General features: G+C 37.0%; 1 protein-coding gene across 2 annotated transcripts in view; it reads right to left on the bottom strand.

Annotated features, from left to right (window-relative positions):
* The window catches only part of AUG7 (nuclear matrix protein), an 80,948-nt gene that overhangs the window by 17,334 nt on the left and 43,129 nt on the right, over window positions 1-20,485 (bottom strand). For both annotated transcript variants that reach the window (XM_089813842.1, XM_089813841.1), the window contains exons 6-7: window positions 11,732-11,822; window positions 5,834-5,941 (exon numbers count right to left, since the gene is read on the bottom strand). In XM_089813842.1, the coding sequence (XP_089669968.1) occupies window positions 5,834-5,941; window positions 11,732-11,822 (199 nt within the window). The remainder of the gene's footprint in view (window positions 1-5,833; window positions 5,942-11,731; window positions 11,823-20,485) is intronic.

Below are 20,485 nucleotides of genomic sequence, written 5' to 3'. Positions count from 1 at the left end.
TCATAAGCAGGAAATCATGTATCAAATCTTTGATATTTTTATTGTAGGTTTGATTTTCTATGCTATATGATTGCCTCTGTTGTAGGCTTGATTGTCTCTGTTGTATGATTTCTTCTATTTTTTGTTAAAGAGCTTTAGGATCAATAGGCTATTTTTGTCAGCAAGCAATCCTCACAAGCTACCGAAACCAAACAGCAATTGAAATCTTGGGCCTCAATTTGCAACAACTCTAACTCGGTTTGAACTCAAAGAGGTTGTGGGAGAGGAATTCATCTATACCTATCATAGGTATAAAATGAATACCGACATCACAGGGATGTTATTGGCTTTGGCACTCCAGAGGAGGATCCATAAGGGTCGCACCAAAAACCTATGTTAACAGGTCTTCAAACATAAGTATCTTAGTGAGATTGATGCAATGTTGGACAATGTAGGTGGGGAGCAAAAGATTCTAGTGGCGACATGGTACTATCTTGGACCAAAAAGAGGCTACCACAGAGTATTTAGGAGAATCCCCCTCATCTTCTTGATCAAATTGGAGAAATTCCAGAACCGATCGAGGAGCTTGGATAGTAACTTAATGCTCCTTCAGATGGCAGCCTCCCTCCTTCCAGCACCCTTGATGGATTGGATGCAAGCTTACCAGGTGTGTGAAGGTCTTGGGTCTCTGGATGGTGAAAATTTGACTCTAATTTGAGTTTCCCGACTTAGCTCGACAACGGGGAGGATTGGCTCGTGGAGGACACTAGGGATGTGGAAGTGATTGCTCACGGTCCGGCACATTGCAGATGCAAAGGTGATTGTGTAGTCAAGGCATGCATGGCACATGCAAAAATGATAAAAGAAAATCTGTCCAAAGGGCTTGTTCTCACCCGTCACAATGTCCTATTCAAGGACATATGCAGTCTAGAGCCGAAGAGGAGCCACAGGTTTACTTAGCCTTTGGCGTTGTTGATAAGGAATGCCCTAGGTACCTTATTCTGTGTTTTCCCTTTGTCTATGTTTCTGGGTTACTGCATTATGAATAGTTTTTTTTGTAAAGCATTGTATAGGTAGAATAGAAAGTAGTTTGAATAGCATATGTATAGGCTACCAATTTTGTTTACCAAAGATCTATTTTTGCTTAGTTGCAAAGGTCTTTTTGTTCGTTTAATACCTCTGTGGTTTGTTGGAATGTGTAATTTCCCCTCAAATGAAATACTAGAGGATTTTAGAAACTCCAGCTGGATTACCGAATAGGGTTAGGTAAAATTAACATTTAGGCTAGATAGTTCTAGAAAAGTCTATTTGTTCTATGTCGGTTAATTTAGATGTTTCCAGAAACAATCAAAGACCTCTACAAAAGAGGCACAATGTAATGGTTTTTGGTGATCAGCCAATGAAATGATTCTATAATTTCCATAAGTGCCTGTATTGTGTTTTTGTGTTTAATTATCATTGTGGATCCAATCCATCCACCCCCATCAAATTGGTATCAGAGCCAGGTTGTGAAGCTCATATGGTGAAGATAATATCTTCTAAACAAAGAAGTATACGATTGTTGTTTTCTAGCCAATGAGTCAGATCATGTGGAAGTTCTGAAGAATTGTTGGTGTGAAGAAATTTGTTTGGAGAAGAAGAAACTCATTGCTCCCATCGAAAGAAAGAGTGAGCATTTTATTGGAGGCACCTGTTTGTGGAGGATTTCTATTGTTTCCATGAAAAAGACTATTGTTGTGAATAAGGCATTGAAGTGTTTGCAGAGCGCATTGAATCTATGAAAAGAGATCACAGTCGATGTCATTGAGTGTTGATATGAATCATGGTAAGTATGAAATTTGATGTTAATAGTTGATGGTGACAAAAGGTTTTCAGATTTGTGTTTTAAGAGGGAGCTTGGATTTTCATTTAATAGATTTGGGTTTATTAAAATGGGAAAACAAGGTAAAAGAGTGTTAAAGGAAAATATAAATTTGATTCTTGAGATGGATTGTTTAAAAGAAAAATTATTGAAACTAGAGACAGAAAAGTTTGCAATGATTAGAGAGAGGTCAGAATAAAAATGCAGACTTTTAAATGAAATTAGTGAATATAAAGAGAGAATGGAAGAGCTAGAGGATAGGCTAAAATTTGTGGAAGAAGTACATAATTGGCAAGTGAAGGAAACATGCAAACTTAGAAAGAAAAATAAAGAATTAGAAGAGAAGTTAAAGTTGGTTGATGATACTGAGAAAAAGAACGAAGTTCTAGAAGAAAATGTAAAGAAATTGGAAAAGGAAAATAGTATGTTAAAGAAGGAATTGTCTACTTTGAAACAAGAGAAAGAATGTTTGAATGTGAAACCATTTGTATGTGATGTATCATGTGACACAAATGATTTAAGTGATTATACAATTGAGAAATGTGATTTTGCTGAAGCTGAAAGTGTTTGTGATGAAAAGTGTAAGAACAAAAATGATAAGAAGTTTGTAGATTTCGTTTGTTATGATAATAATAGTGTTGGTTTGAAGACTATGTAAAAAATGGATTTCAAAGCTAAAGGTCTAGGAAAGCATGAGCAAGGAATAAGGAATCCAATCAAGTCTACAGTTAGGCCAAAATATGCAGGTCTTGGATATGATGCAAGCAATGGAAAGATAAATAAAGGTTCAAGAGAATTAATTGAAGGCATTAAGATTGTGCAATGTTCACACTATAATAGGAAAGGGCATACAAAGGATAGACGTTGGAATTTAAATCCCTGTGATATTTGTGGTTTGAAAAATCATTGTGATAAGACATGCTGGAATAGAGAGTGCAATAAAGATTTTATGGCAGGTTGCATCAAAATGGATTGTAGATGGAGCTATGGATCAAATTGGCAGAAAATTGCAAGAATGATCAGAGGTTTATTCAAGTACAAATGTTCAAGTGTAAGAAGGAATGCAACAGCATTGAGAAAGAGATTGGAGAAAGGCATCAAACAGGCAAAACTTTTCAAAGTTACAGGCTTGGATGTGGACATGAGAAATAGGCAAAAGTAAATAATAATCATGGCACATTGGAATTTGTATTTGAGGTTGAAATTAGGGCGGAGTGTTGGAATGTGTAATTTCCCCCTCAAATGAAATACTAGAGGATTCTAGAAACTTCAGCTAGACTACCAAATAGGGTTAGGTAAAATTAATATTTAGGTTTGTAAAGTTCTAGAAGTTATTATGTTTAGATAGTTCCAGAAAAGTCTATTTGTTCTATTTCAGTTAATTTAGATGTTTCCGGAAACAATCAAAGACCTCTATAAAAGAGGCACAATGTAATAGTTTTTGATGATCAAGCAATGAAATGATTCTATAATTTCTATAAGTGCCTGTATTGTGTAATTTGGGTTTAATTATCATTGTGGATCCAATCCATCCACCTCCATCATGGTTTACGGTAGCAGAAGGGTTTGGTCTTGAACATAGCTTCTTTGCTACTAAGGTTGTTTTGGTACTTACATGCAAACATATGTACTTACTGATTTTTGGATTTAAATAATGAGAGCTGGCCCTAAACAGCTATCGACTTATCTAAAAAATAAAAAATAAAATCATTTGGTACACAGTTTTATGATTTGGCTGTTCCTACATAAAATGGCCCATTAATTACATATACATCTTTGTATTCATGGTTTGTACTGTTTGAGTTCTAAGATTTGAATCTGTGGTCCTCTACTCCCACTACTACCGTTGATGGTTTATTATTTCTTCTGTTCCTAAACCCTCCCTATTATTTCTCTAGAATTTGTGTCTATTGTACCATCACATATTTTCCATCTGTTCTGATGTTTTTGATAATAAATGGACAGACATTCAGCAATATCATGAGTTATTACATCAGAAATCACACCACTGCTCCAGAATTTGTGTCTATTGTACCATCCCATATTTTCCATCTGTTCTAACTTCTGATGTTTTTGATAATAAATGGACGGACATTCAGCAATATCATGAGTTATTACATCAGAAATCACACCACTGCTCCAGACATGTTTTTCTATGACTTTATTTCAAGCATTGGAGTCCCTCATTGCCCTTTCGTGACATCTTTCTTATTCAACAAAGATATTATTTCATCTCATTTGGGCTCATGTCTATCTTTATCTTCTTCTCTTCTTTGTACAATGCCCTGTTGCTAAACAGCCCGATCCAACACTCACTGATATGTATCTCGGTATTTTGATGTCAGCACTATTGCTTAATCCATTTATAAGGTATCATTGTTTAAAACTCCTTGTAAGATTATCCACTTTGAAAATACTCACATTATCCTATTGCAATCTTTTATGGATTCAGTTTTTCCTCCTTATAGGACTATCCAACATTTGAACTAACTCACATTATCCTATAGCAACCTCTTATGGATTGAATTTTTTCCTTCTTGTATGCCATCAGTAAACTTTCTAGATTAAGATTTCAAAACTGAAGAATATTCCTTCTAATTCACATCCTTCCCTACAATTTTCTCTATGCAAATTTAGATATACTTCACACGAGCATAATATTTTTTCCTACATTATAAAATGCATCCTAGACAAACACTTCTGCAAAGAGTATATGACAAATAATTTTATTAAAATAAGGACTGTAATATCTTAACAAAAACATTTACGAAGACCAACAAATATGACACATTAATACTAACCTTGTAGAATGCCTTCAAGACCTACCCTTTAAGAAATAATTTTCATTAACAACATTCACTGGCCAAAATACTATAGAGAGGACACCTACCTGCATTAATACCAAAACACCAAAAAAGTATTGGAAAAGAGATCTCCAATAGCCATCTTACAACAAGAAATCATCAAATTCATTTGTCGAACTAGTTTTATGAAAATAACCATGTATAGGAGCCAAAACAAGAAAAACTGTTAATGAGTTCATATATTGAACTAATCAACACATCCCTAAGGAGCATCTAATTTTCAAGTGACAAATATGAATATCAAAAACAGGAGCTTTCTTGAAAAGAAAAACATTGTTTTATGATTTTTTCTTAATGATATTGTGAGGCAGAGCAATATTTTTTTAAACTTCTAGTTTCTGATTAGGAATGGTAGGGTGACATTCTTTAGATATGAGATACCCAACTCTATTAATCAAAATGATGGTTACTTCATGTGACAATTCACTCGGAGATCAGGGTAGACTAACAGTTTAATTGATTTTCTCTTTATTCCTATCTCACTAATGAGCATGTGAAATCATCCACAGAAAATCCAATTCTTTCAGTTTCAATGGACCCATTGAGCACTGGCCTCTTGCATAGACTGCACAGGAATTGGATACATCTTACAATACCTGCAGGCTCCCAGAAGTTATGGGACAAGAGCCAGATATAAACCAGCATTTTTACTACCAACCACTAGGAGTCCTTCAGTCTTGGGAGATGATTCCTTTGTTGCAGATTTCTCAGATCTCTTCAAGACGGTATCAATCATTGTTGCAAATCACACTTGTCAGTTCTCGTATTAGGAGGGACTCCAAAGATTTCCTCCTTTCCACTTTCATGAAATTATACTATGCCCTTTCATACTAGAGATTTTTGGGAATGTAATCTTGTTCTAGTAACTGTTTTTTGGGAGTTCCTCTTTCAACTCTTTTTCTGTTATAATATCAAACAAACATGCATAGAGAAAGAAAATAGACTCATTGATACTATGCATTTTTACTCGTGGCATCATTCTAAGTTCCACTATATACTACATCTAAACTCTATTTATTGGCATGCTCCAATAAGGCAGCAATGTTCTTAAATTTCAAACTCCTTAGTTACAGAATGGAACAAGTTCGTCAATTGTCTTTAAAATAATTAAGTAGTCTAAATATATCACCTTTGTGTAAATCATGTTGAATGATCTTGCAGTTTCAAGGAAGGATTCCAATTGCATTCGCAATCGTGCTTCTACTTCTGTGTGATCTTCATTAGGATTGTAGCTTTGCTGCACACGTGCCAAATTCTGCAAATGTTAATAGCAATGAAAACTATACACTTCAAATATAATTTCATTATCACAACAAATTGAACACATAAAAAGCAACACAAACACTTTTGTACGGTACAAATGAAAATAAAGATTTATGCCATTTATAAAAAAGTCACCTTGCATTTCATAGATGAATTTGCAAAGTGTGGAAAGACTAATAAATACACAAAACCATTCTAGGCTCAAGATCACACATTCAGCAGAATCTATTCAGTATAGCAACTAATTTATAGGATAATTCCATTACACTTGACGAAGAAAGCCTAGTCATATAATAATTCAAATGATGAATGTTGGCAAGGGATTGTTGTTATATGCTGTTTCCAAACAATAATTACACGAGTATTTTTCAAGGTAACTATCACCCCAAATGAATATTTAAAGCTATTATAAAATGCCTCTCTACTCAGGAGCGAATGATGTTGGTGTCAGCGGGAGGCTCTATTGTGCAGGCTAGGGCTACCGTGCCCTAGCTCATCTTCTGCTCTGAGTGCACTGCTGATCAAGGGTTGTTTTGGATGGTGGGGGGTTTATTTCTGCAGCTAAGGAGACATCTGGTTCGCACAGGTGTAAGTTGCGTCAGCACAGAGCGGTCTAATTTCAGTGGCCCCCAGTTTGGGTGATTACCAATCAGCTGTGGTGCTACGTGTGGGGACTGGTCTCTTTGGAGCGCAGTTTGATTGGTTTTGGTTGCAAACCAAAGGATTTCGGCTCTCTCTTTGGGCTGTTTGTGGGGGAGCTTCAGCAGGCCTTGTGTGGGGGTGCTTGTGCAAGCCTTGCATGGCTCTGCATGTTGGATCCCCGAGGTTGGGAAAGGCTCTTAATGGGCCCTTTCTTGGTGGCTCCTCCCCAGTGGATATACATGCAAATTCGGGAGTGCAAGGAATACCAAGAATGAAGGTGGAAGCTCTTCTCATGGGGAGGGGCTTTGACCTTCAAAGATTAATGGATGCTTAGCTCGTAGTGAGCAGAGGTTGATTCTTGTAATCCAACCAGAGACTGTGGAAGATGATGTTAGCTGCCTAACTTCACATGCTGTGATCTACAAGTTTAAGGGAATCCAAGTTTCTCTACCCTTTCTCGAATCTTAAGCTTGGCATACATGGAATCTAGAGGACAAAATGGAGGTGATGTTGACTGCAAATAGTTACTTTATTGTTATATATTCGTGCATCGTGAGCAAAACAAGGCTTTCAAAGGTGGTCCTTATTTCTACAATCAAGTGGGGTTGTTCATCAAACCGGCTTTGAATGCACACAATGGATAAGAAGGTATCACTTATGCCCGTCTTTGTATTAAAATAGATTTAAATAGGCCTTTACCAGATTCTATGGAGTTTTGCTTGGGCCCCTCATCTTGGATATAATAGATAGACTATGAAACTGTGTCATTTCATTTTTGGATCTTTTGTCGTGAATATGGTCACTTGCAAAGAATGTATCCTATGATGAATTCCTCTGGTCCTAGAAGTGAGCCACCTCCCCACCCTACCCACCTCCCCCCCCCACCTTAAGCAAGATAAAGGGAAAGCTCATTTGGTGGAAGACAAGGAAGGGTTTGTCCAGGTTAAGGCTCAGGGTAAAGAGAGAGGACAGAAAAGAATGCTAAAGGATAGGCAGGTGGATGAGATTTTCAATAGCTTTGAGGCTCTAAAAGAATTGGATCGGTTTGATGATGCTCTTACAGAGCTACCAAAAGGGCAGGAACCCATGACTACAAAACAAATTGTTGGAGATAAGGATGTTATTCCTCCTTTAGATTATCAAACTACAGGAACAGATACACAAATGGACACTAAGGCCACCATGATATTACCGAGTGCTTCAGAACTAGTAGAAAGGATTTTGGCTAAGGAGGGCCCAAGTATGGAGAACTCTTTGGTTCAAGCAGAAAAGGGAGTTCAAGATGTGGGGAAAAGTAAAAGTTCATCTCTAGCTTTAAGGGTGCAGCAAAAAATGCTCAAAAAGGGAGCTTCTGATAAGCTTCCTAAGCTGGGAAGAAAGAAAGACCAAGAGAAAGTAAAAATGATGGGTGAGAATCTGGTTGAGTCAGGAGCAGTCAAGACCACAGACTCACTTTTCTCAGCCCCAGAAATGATTGTACTCTCATGGACTGTAAGGGGGTTGAATAGCATCCTTGGACAAAAGGCTACTCAAAATTTGATTAGAACTCATTCTCTGGATGTTGTGTTCATCCAGGAGAATAAGGTATTAGTGGACAGAATGTTGTGCCTAGCCTCTAGGATTGGGACAGAGGTCAGTGTTAATGCATTGAAGCTCAAGGCAATGCTGGTGAAGTGGCATGTCTTTGGGATCCCAGCAAAATTGATCCTCAGCGGTGGGTGTCTAGTAAGTAGCCAATCCCTGTCTATGGCTGCTTGTGGCTTGGAGTCTGGGGAAGTTGTTCTCTTCTCTAATGTTTATGCTCCAACTAATCTCATGGGAAAGGCCAATCTTTGGTAAATTACCAAAATGGTTAGGGCTATGGCTCCCTATCTTTCCTGGATTTTGAGAGGAGACTTCAATGCAATTGTTAGTTTTAAGTGAGAAACAGGGAGGTGTTAGCAGGTTGGAACCGCCATCTAGTCTCCTGAAGGATAATATTGATCTTCTGAACTTGATGAAATTAAACCCTTGAATGATACTTTTACTTGGAATAATAGAAAATGGGGTGAAGATGTCATCTTAGAAAGTCTTGATAGATTCCTAGTATCCTACTTTTGGATGGTACATAATTGACTCTCAGATTCTTTATTGGGGAGGATCAGATCATTGGCTACCTCTTTCCGAACCACAAAGAGTCCCTCTTTCAAATTTCAGCTTATGTGGCTATGTGATTCCTCTCTCCAAAGGCATATGGCTGAATAATGGCTAAGGGATGACAGGGATGAAATATTTTGGAAACACTTCCTTCTTTCACAACTCTATCAACGATAGGAGACAAGGTAACTCTATTACATCTCTTAAGACCCCAAATGGACATACTTTGTCTTCTTCCAACTCAATCACATGTGAAGTGGCTTCAAGAAGGAGATAAAAACACTTCCTTCTTTCACAACTCTATCAACGATAGGAGACAAGGTAACTCTATTACATCTCTTAAGACCCCAAATGGACATACTTTGTCTTCTTCCAACTCAATCTCAATGGAGGCTATGCCGTTTTATTCAAATATCTTTTAGGGAAGCTAGTCCTATGGCCAGAGACGAGCAGGATTCAATTCTGGATTGTATCCCTTCAGTAGTGTCTAATGAGATGAATGACTTTCTTATCAAGCCCATCATTTTAGAGGAGCTGGAAGGGATTGTTTTCCAAATGAAGCATGGGAAAGTGCCTGGACCCGATGGCTTTCTTGTAGAATTTTATCAAGAGTTTTGGGACATTATTAAGCTAAACTTATTGGAGGTGGTACATGAGTCTCATAGAAAAAAGCAAATGTTAAGAGCTTTACACTACCCTCCTGGTTCTTACTCCAAAAAGTGTTGGAGCAGATTCATTTAGCCTCTTTAGACTAATAGCTTTATGCAAAGTGGTATATACAATTATTACCAAATTGGTTGTTGATGGGCATAAGCCTTGGCTCAAAACTTTAATTAGATGAGCAAGGGGGCTTTGTGGTTGGTAGACAGATTTGGATGGCATTGTAGTTGCTTCAGTAGTCGTTCACTCTATGGCCCTCTCCAAGGAGAAAACAATGTTTATCAAGCTAGACATAGCTAAGGCTTATGATCATGTCAAATGATCTTTCTTGGTGAAGGTGTTGAGAGCCTTTGGGTTTGGCAATGAATGGATTGAGTGGGTCATGAGTTGTGTTACTACTTATTTTTCTGTCCTCATTAATGGGGAGCCTTCTAAACTTTTCAAGGCCATTTGTGATCTACGACAAGGAGATCCCCTCTCTCCGTACCTCTTCGTTATTATGGCTAAAGGTCTAGGGAGATATATGAAGGCTTGTGTGCAGCAAGGGAAGATTTTGGGATGGAGTTGGAAAGATAGAATCCCCCCCCTCCCCACTCTCACCTACAATTTGTGGACGACACTGCTTCGATGGGCTTAGCTAGAGTTAGTGAGGCTGAGAACTTCAGAAGGGCTCTGGATATTTATATGGTAGCTTCAGGGAAAAGAATAAATGAAGATAAATCTTTTATCTTTTTCTTTAATACACCTAAGCCTATTCAGATTAGAACCACTATAATCTTGCGCTTTCAGGTTGAAGAACAACAGTTTGTTTATCTTGGCATCCCCATTACTGTTGGGTCGTTGCCTTCTAGATTTTGGCAGGAAGTTATAGATAAGTTCCACAAAAAGGTTTCTCACTGGACTTATAGATGGTTATCTTCAGCGGGGAGACTGGCCCTCCTGAAATCGGTTATTCAAGCCCTTCCTCTATACCAGTGCTTTGTGCAGGGGGGCCCTTCCAACTTCATTCAAAAATATGATTCTATGTCTAGAAAATTTTTATGGGCTAGTAATTTATCCTCTTAGAAATGGAGTCTCATTAAGTGGGATTTTGTTTGCAGAACTAAGCAGGATGGGGGCCTTGGTCTAAAGTCGACCTAGTTTAAGGGTCATGCCTTGGCTGCTAAGCTGTACTGGAGGTGGTGGTGTCATCAAGATCAAGATTGGGCTAAGATTATTACTGCCAAATACCTAGGAGAAGTTGAGCATGGGGATGTCCCTCGCTATAAGCTGGAAGGTAAAGGGTCTATTATCTGGAATATTCTCAAAAGAGGGGCCAAATTGATCAAACAAGGGCTCTTTTGGATTTGTAATAAGGGTTCTGAGGCTTTATTCTGGATGGATTCATGGGATGGGTTTCCACCCCTCCTTTCTGAGTTTCCACATCTCCCACCCCTAAGTGGTATTTTTCTTGAAGTGACACGGACTAAGGTGGAAGACTATAAAACTTCACCACAGTGGAGACAAGTGGAAGTTTTCAGTTGGAAAGACCCACGTGACTGGCCTCCTGGTGGATATGTTGAGGAACGTCAAGAACTTGAGAGAATCCATGTAGATAGGGTATGCAGTTCTTCAGTGGAAAGGGATGTGCTCACTTGGGTATCTTGAAGATTATTATTGATGGATCATCTCATGTTGGGATTGGTAGTGTTGGTAGAGACTCTTCAGGGGTAGTCCAATTCGTCTTCTCTACTTAAAACGGCTGCCATTCTAAGAATTTTATGGAAGCCTTGGCTATTCTTCATGCTCTGGAGAGATGTTGTGCTTTGGGTTGGAGAAGCATCATATGTGAATCTGACTCTCAGGTTGTTATTGATATGCTGAATAAAGGGGGAACAGCGGATAGTAACTGCATGTGATTGGGGTGGTCACCGTCAAACAAATTACTAGGGTGAGACAAGCTGTAGATAATGTTGACTTCCACCATATTCCTCGGGAAAGGAATAAGGCAGTAGACTGTTTGGCCAAGTGAGCTTCCGACCACATAGGGATGTGGGATTTTAAGGACTGGAGTCAGCTGTCTTGTGAATATTCTGATTTGCTGGAGTACCTTGTTACGGAGGATATTAGGAATTATCTACGAGGGTTAGATGATCAGTGAGTTGTGGCTGCTGTTGGCCAGATGTTTTGCTTACTTGGCTTCTGAGTACTTTATCTTGTAATTCAATAAATTTTTACCCCTGTTTTCAAAAAAAAACTGTCACCCCAAATAGTTCTTGCAATGGAGTTAATAAAACATTTTGCAAGTGCTGAAACCACATTAATTGCACAAGGAACATTCAATCACCTTTGAAGCCAGCTCACTGATAATTTGTTGTAGGCTTGACAGCTTTTTAGTCTGCTCTGAAAGCTTATCTTCTAATTCCGAGATATCTGGTCTGCACATACATGATTAATTAAAGGCAGCCATAGTTCCCAACATATCTGTCTCCATATCTTATTAAACAATATACTGAATTAGAAAAAATAAAGCACATCAACCATCAAAGCTTATCAGTAAAGACATGCAACCCTATAATACAGAAGCATTGCACAATGACCTATACTTAAGAATCTTTCTGCATTTTATTTAATTAAAGTTGTTTTTTTATCGTGAATAAATCAACATTTCTTACAAGATGAGATAGTTGAGTTCCCAATATCCACTACAAATAACATGGTGTTTCTATCTCAAAATGTCAATTGTGCTATCTCTAGTCCTATAATAAATCCATGCTATTTCCAATGCAACATAGAACAATACTTTACAACCATGAATGCAGAAAATATGTTTTAGGAAAGTTTTGGGCTTGGAGATGGCAAGTTTTAACAATCTAGTAGGAGAAAAGACAGCTACATCTCAGTAATTGACTACCTCTATTGAATCGATCTGCAGTTTTATGGGGTGCAACATAGTATGGTCATGATGAATACTCAAATCTCCATGATAAGCTTGTTGGAAGCACGTGCTTAAAGGGCCCAAGATGTGCCACCATGATCTTTTATGCTCAAGAAAGTAGTGATATATTTACCAAACACTACACTTTGGACACTATCACTCAGTAACTACCTTGTGACCAGTGGAAAGTAACATCGTTACAGAGCTCCTATTAACAGATGTATTACTCAGTAATTTAATTTAATTTAGAATTTTATTGGCTCTCGACATAAGTATGTATCTGCAGTTCCGTACTCTAAGGGCATATAAGTTTAGGCCACCTCGCCTAGAACTGGTTGATATGTTTATCATCCTTATCTTTGATGTCAAGCAGAACTAGATTTCTTTGCCTTATTTCCAGTTTTCCTTTGTCATCAAGAATGTTCCGGTTTTCCTTTGTCATCAAGAATGTTTATGTGTCTACTAGCTGCTTTATTCGTTTCTGTCTGTAAGAAAACAACCACATTTTTGAGGAACTCTGGATAAGTTGTCATTTCTGAGCAATGTACTCCAATCCATTGACCTTATCTGGTTATTGCTGGAGGTCAAACTAAGTTCATTTTTCAACTCAAACTCTCTATCGAATGAGCCTTAGTGGTATTATATATACATCGAAATATAAATCAATTTTGATTCAATTGAATCAAATTTCACTTCATTGTGTGTAGGTTGGCCTCAAGTTTCTTCATATTTCTTATTTATAGGATGAAAGGAGTTTCTCCTCGTTTCCAAGATTTGCAACACTCTTCAACTTGATAGTGTGTGTGCAACAATCATGCACAAGTTCTTACTTTTCAAATCGCCATTTGCAGTTTTGTAGTTTGCAATTATTGACATCCTTTGATTATAGATACATACTATTTTTATTTGTGGATAGCTTTATTGAAGCATGTAGTTACCCAAGTTAGTAAATTCCTTTGAGGCATACTTTTGTTTGGGATGCATAATCAACAGGTTGATTCATTATAAATATATGAATTGAAGATCATCAGAAAAAACCAATCATTTGAAAGGGAAAATATATAGAGATGTAATGCCAGTACTGTTAGTGGCTTGCATTAGAAAATGATTGGGTCCACAGCTAAACAGTGAATAAGAATGAGTTTCCTGAGGCATATTCAATGCTTTGCATATCATCTCAAGCAATCAACCAGACCCACACCTTTGGGTTTACATCCATCAATCCCATGTTTCTCTTTATTTGTCATTTGTTATAAGTTTTCCGACATTTAGATATATGCAGTAAATGATAATATGAAATGCAATTTACAACCCTGGGCTCAACTTGGCTCTATGGTCAGTGGTGTCAGGAGATGGACAGGGAGGCACTGTAATTTTTAATTTTTTTACAGATGACTATAATCCAAAGGAGAGGAAATCTAATCCAGAGCTCTGATGTAGAAGCACCAATTGCATTCAAAGGGGTGATTCTCTGTCCTGAATTAGTCAAAAAATGCTTATAGATATATAATTCAGAACAAACAAAGGAAGTCATGGTTTTTGTGATATTATCAATGAGCTAAGACCTAGTCTTTTTAAGGAGATGTTGCAATTAGCAGAACCAAAAAAGATATTAAGAGGTGGTTGGGTCCCAAAATCACAATTCCACAATCCTAGAGTATTAGTCTATCTTCAAGGCTAAGGATTTATTTTCATTAAGATAGAGCAAGGACCTATCACCAGAGCGCAAATGATAAAATACTGATTTCTCAAAGTGGATATTCTCCTTCACTAAGTTCACTTTGATAAGAAAATATAATGTCCCCTTTACAAGTTATCCCTGATTTTAGTCCATGTAACACTTCTAACCACACAACTTCTTTAAATAATTATCACCAATCAAAAAAAATACAGCTTATCTACAAAGAGTATTCTACATATATAAATTACAAAATTGCAATTAAACTTAAAGAAGATTTTAATTAATTAACATAAGTAAATAATCCCCTATTTAAAAAATAATATCCTAATGCATTTGGATCTATTTCATACCTTATTTCCAACAGCCAACCAAATTAGGAATTCAATGGGAAAGCATGATAGGGTGCTGGGAGACTATCCTCGTCAGTCAAGCCCAAGCCCACAGAATGAGCATTCAAGTTATTCAGTCCCTTGGCCCACAGGCATGGCACATCCAGTTTGGGGTTGCCATACTTGATGAGGGAACTGGTACCACTGCATCTCCCTAACAAACATTTCATGTTGACTCCAGAAATGATTGCTTGATGGCAATCAGATAAATAATAACTAATCTTATATTTCTTGTTTGGACGCAGGAGACTTCCTCAACCAAGCCCAACGGGACGAAATGAGCCTCCATGTCATTCAGCCCCTTGGGTTACAAGTAAGGCAGGACCTCCGGTCCATCTAATTTGGGGTGGCATGCTTTATTAGGGAAGACCAATGCATCTTCCTGACATATTTATAAATAAAAATATAGTAAATACAATAATATTGCAAACCAACTACTTTCCTTAATATTTTATATTACTGGATTTTCTCTTAATTCTATCCCAATCGGGCTTGATCATTTGATTGCTGTTGAATGATAGATGTTTGTATGAATGATTGATTGGTCGAATGAATTACTTTGATTGTATAATTTGAGATCTTGGTGGGTGATGATTAATAGATTGTTGATTAGATGATTGATGAGTGATGATATAATGAATGTTGGTTTGATATATAAGTAAATGATGATTGAATTAATGCTGAGTTGATGGAGTGGTTTGCTAATTGATTGTTTGCTTGATTTGATAGTTGATAATTGTTTTTTTTGGATTCATGAGTGATAAATGATAAGTGATCCTTGATCAATTGGAATGATCTGTTTTATACTTCATGTTAAAGGGTCACCACCTTTCATAAGACTTGAGTCACCACCCTCTGTTCTGCATTTTGCAAATAATAAATTGTTTTCCAAATGGATCTCCCTCAAATGTCCTCGAATGAAACCCTCTCCCCTTTAAATCTTACAGTGTGGGGAAGATATCACACCTCTTCATCATGTCTGCCCTTTGCAAGTCACATCCTGTCATAGTTAGGAGCCTTCCATTATGACTGCCCTTTACAAGAGTCGCAAACTTTCACAATTACCACCCTTTTGAAAGAGTACAACACTTCATCATTTCTACCTTTTAAAAGAGTCACGACTTTCACAATTATCACACTTTAAAGAGTTCAACTCTTCATCATTTCTGTCCTTCAAGAGAGTCACAGCCTTTCACAATTACCACCCTTTGAAAGACATAACTTTTGCCTTTTGAAGGAGCCACTTCCTTATTTTCTTCCCATTCCTTTTTTCTTCTATAAACACTTTCTCAATTCACATGCTCCATTTTTTCTTCACATGCTCCATTTTTCTTCATTCCTGCATATCCCCTTATGAGCTTTTCTACCTTTTATATCTCGCCTTTGAAGGGGTCACAACTCTTCATTTTATAACTTTCGACCATTCATTAAAATTGTTAAATTTTAATTAGATTATATGTACTTCTTATTATATATTATTAGATTCTATTTCAATTAGGGGATAGTATAAAAAAACTAAAACATCTAAAGACATACCCACTACATAATTGACCCCAAGAATCGTCACTAGGCTAACAACCTAACCAGCAGTGTGTAAACTTTCTTAAAGCTGATAACAACATCATTGTGCATGTGCAAGATGAGTGCATACACAACTTGATTCTCCAAAATAATGACTAATATACTCAGTTATAATATTCCTTAGAATATACCCTCTAAATAATTAAAGCATGCAGAGTTGTAACCTACTTCAAAACTACAAATAAGGATAAATTTTTTGTGTAGAACCATGTTTAATCATTCAATTCCAAGACCAGTGACTATTCCAATGGTAACAAAATCCCAAATTGCAAGAAAAAAGAAAACACACATGCGAATCACAATTAGACTAGGTTTGTATACATGCACAAACCAGAGATACCATGTCACGCAACTGAGCATACTTGATAATCCATATAAGTACTACAAAAAATGCACACAAAGTAGAGGAATGACCCCCACTATAGCTTTTCAATAATTTAATATATTGTCACATTCCTAATAACCTTGTTATATTCACGCCAGCAGATGTGACAAGAGGAAACCCACAACCAGGTTCACGGATTCTCCTATTGTAATGTGGAATTCAGTATTGAAGTGATGTGTTGGGTAGGGTATTGCCGTGTTCAAATTGTGAACTAAGTTGTGAGTTGCATCTAAAAGTGTATTTTCTTATTCATTTATTTGTGTGATTTTGAGAGGGTAAAAAGAATGTATTTTTGACCACTTATGGGTTTTTGGCGACCCCAGGTGAGTTACCTATGGGTTGAAGGGCTAGCTTGAGGCAAATCTTTAGTCATTTCTCATTTATGACCCATCATAATGGCCTTGAAAAGAGAGTTACAAACTGCCATGGAGACATTCGATTACAAACACAATAACCATTTGAAAACCCTTTTGTAATTTACAAAAAATCAGTTGTCCAACAAACAAATTGGATTACGAAAAATTAAAGACATACACAACTCTTGACACTTGCAACACTCAAAAGAAATGAAAAATGATGAATCTTTATTACATCTTCCATCCCTATATTTAGGGCTTTTCAATTGCATGCAATATGAAAACTTGTCAAGGGTTGCAGGATTCTTCTACCAGTCAAGGCACTTGATGCATCATGCACCAACACCACCTCCTGCAATGAAATTGACCTTAATTGTGGTGCTAGATGACCTAGGAAAGCAAAAATAGCTTTTTAATGTTCAGAAAGTGTCCAAGGACTACTTTGTAAACTTGTGGCAGCTAGGCTTTGCATTAACGGATTCAAGTTGTCCATATCTGTCTCTGTTATCTGAGCTAGCTTCCCATCTTGACCCATATCTTTATGAAGTCAAATGGCATTTGGATGAGAAAGGGAAACTATATGCATTCATCAGTGTCATCTACTATCACTCATGGCATGTCAAACAATTCAAGGTAAAAGGTAGTATTTCTTGCTGAGGTAGTAGTTTTCTGCTAAGAAGCATACGAAAAAGGTAAAAAATGCTGTGAAGGCCCAAGGGTTGGGAATTTAGGAAATCAAAAACCAAAATGCCAAAGAGCACCAAGAGTTAGAGGGACCTCATGCCAGATTAATGACAATGAGGAAATCATGGGATTTTGGGTTTTAAGATACAACATGTCAGGCCACTTTAGGTAGGGCATCACTAAGAACCTTAGACATCCAAGAAAGAGAAGGCAAAACGGGATGGAGGTATCAAGAAGAAGAAATACCTGCTACCATTATAACTGCCAAGGGGGAGAGGTATGATTAGATAGGGATCAAGCTTCAAGACCACAAAGTACAAAAAACACATTGCTGAGAAAGAGATGAAAAGGCCAAAGGTTCACAAACAGTAATAACGGTGATTAATCATCAAGGATCAAAGAAGTTGCATACCCAATGCTAAAAGAAGGTGAAACAAGGATAAAGGAAAAGGAATACCCCATAACAGCTGCTTTTAAGGGAGACAGAAACTCAAAAGCCTAGGCCCAATGATGAAACAATAGGGTGTTGGGGATTGAGCTCCAAGGATATTCTTTTTGTAATACAGGATTAAGTGGAATTCTGAAATCTTGAGCCCAAAACCAAAGAACACAGGAGGCAAAGAAAAAACATGAGTAGGCAAACCAAATGACCAAGTACTTCACCAAGAAATACCTGGAAGTCAAAATACAAAATGGACTTTGAGGAAGTCAAGAAGCACAGGAAATGGAAGACAAGCACAATAGTAGAGAGAAGTTGAGAACCCCGACGGTGCCTAGAAAAAGACACAAACAGCTTCATACTTCAAAAAAATTGGGAAACTTCGCATTTAGGCACATTACTATGAGAGGAGACCAAGCATGGCTCCAAACACAAATTTAACCAAAGGGCTCACTGTGGAAAATTTATGATCAAATATTTATGATGGGCAGACCATCTCATAGGCAACAAAAAGGGCACCAGACTTGAAACATTTTGCACAGTTGTATTGCTAGAAAGAGTCCTAACAAAGAACAAAGATTGGAATTCAAAGATTATTACAACCATCTATGCATCCCTTCATGCCAAACATGGGGAAAATAAGGGAGAATATTAAGATGGTTTATTCTTCTAAGTTGAGTTGGAGAGAATACAATTCATTTGAGTTTGGAGACTGGACGTACCTGTTTACCAAAAGAGTTCTCAAAAAGCGGTTGTAGTTCCTAGGTGAAAGATGTATCTCTAGCTCATTGAGCATTTGGCTCCTGAAGTAAGGGAAACTCACTTAGCTCTTATTTATTTTATGCCCTCCCTGAAACGAAAAAATAGGCCTCAAATATTTTCTCATATGTAGAATTTGAGATTTAATTTCATCAAGGCAACATGAAGAGGAACTTTAAAATGATAAATGATTGTTTTGTTTGTCAAGTTACTGGTGAGCTTCTGGATTATATTAAACACAGAAAAAGTCAATATCAGAGAAGAAGGTAATATATTATTGGGAGACTGGTATATACATAATAGGGCAGCTTATAAATCAGGGCTTTTGGTTTTAATTGGAAACCCTCTGAGCTTCCACACCATGTACCTCATAATATTTTAAAACTGAAGCATGCTAGGCAGATTTTGCCTCCTGAGATGTTCAATATGAAAAGTTAAAAGAAATGTCAGTCATTCAGACCCCAGTTGTCATTGGAAATTATGATTTAACAACAAATTGTTGCAACTGGCATAGCTGTTAAAATAGAGCTATAATACCAACAAGAGGAAGTTATGAAAGACGCAGTGAATTGGAAGAAATTAATCACATATATGCCAGATATGAATATGGTATGGTAAATCATTACAATGATGCACATGTAGCAATAGACGGTAACAAATGGCTAATCCTCCATGCTGCACTGATTATTCTGACTGAAATGATAATTTTGAATTAGAAGAAAATAGGAATGTGGCAGGAACATTAAACTTATGGGGCAAATTCTGCAGAGGTGAACAATGTTTCTGAAACTTCATAGTAGACGGTAAGTACCAATATAGGCAAGAAAACTGCAAAAGTTGAAAAATATTGTGGTTCCTCACCAAGGAAAAGGACTACACAGGAAGATTGAGAAAAAGGAGTTGTTGGTAAAGGCCACAATTGTAACCATAACGGAATTTCTACCAAGAATACCAAGTCATCATTGGTAAACAACCCTCTGAGCTTCCCCGCAATGTACTTTATAATATTCTGATTGGCAGACTTTAACTCACAAAATGTTCAAAATGAGAAGTCAGATGAAACTTCCCCCGTTCAGTGCCCAATTGTTATTGGGAATTATTGAGTAAAAACAAAAAAATTGCAATTGGAATAGTTGATGGCGTAAAGAAATAATTTGCCCATGATAAACCCAAGTGCAGGTTATGTCAACAGCAGTGAAATGGAAAAACCAATCAAAACATTTACTCACAAATATGCTGGATATAATTGAGATATGACAACTACTTGCAAGAATAACCCTGCATGTTGCTCTGCCTATCTGCTTCCTGCCTATGATGGTAAGCTTGAGTGAGAAGAACATAGGAATATTAGAGGGGCCATGTACCACTGTAAGGGCATCTTCAGCTTATGTGAAAAGTTCTGCTCAGTTGCCCAATGTTTCTGAAACTCTGTAGTAGATGTTGATGTTTGGTAGCTTTTGTTGGATAAACTTATATATAATTATATATGAGAAAAAATAATACATACATACATACATACATACATACATACATACATATATATATATATATATATGATATTAGTTATCTAATTAACGAATAGACAAGTCCCATTCATGGGGCATTGAATGGGAAATGTCTCTTCATGGTTTATTTTCAATTTAAATAAGAGGTCACTGCCATTTGGCAAATACATACCAATTACATGGCAGTGCTATTACATCTGCAACGGTGCTCAAAATTCAACATGGTATCAGAGCAGGCTGCAAATGAATAGAATAGAAAGGAAAGCACAAGAAAATGTGATTAACAAAGACAAGAAAACTATACAATACGTCAATATATAACAGTGAAACATTTATTCTTCTTGGTAAAATTAGTGCTTATACGACGGATCGAGTTTGATGGAG

This window comes from Cupressus sempervirens, chromosome 2 (genome assembly GCF_028749045.1).
Source record: "Cupressus sempervirens isolate cs-2001-9-10 chromosome 2, ASM2874904v1, whole genome shotgun sequence".
In the NCBI taxonomy this organism is placed as follows: Eukaryota; Viridiplantae; Streptophyta; class Pinopsida; order Cupressales; family Cupressaceae; genus Cupressus; species Cupressus sempervirens.
Note: the sequence above shows the minus strand (reverse complement) of the source record. Positions and strands in the feature narration are given on the sequence as shown.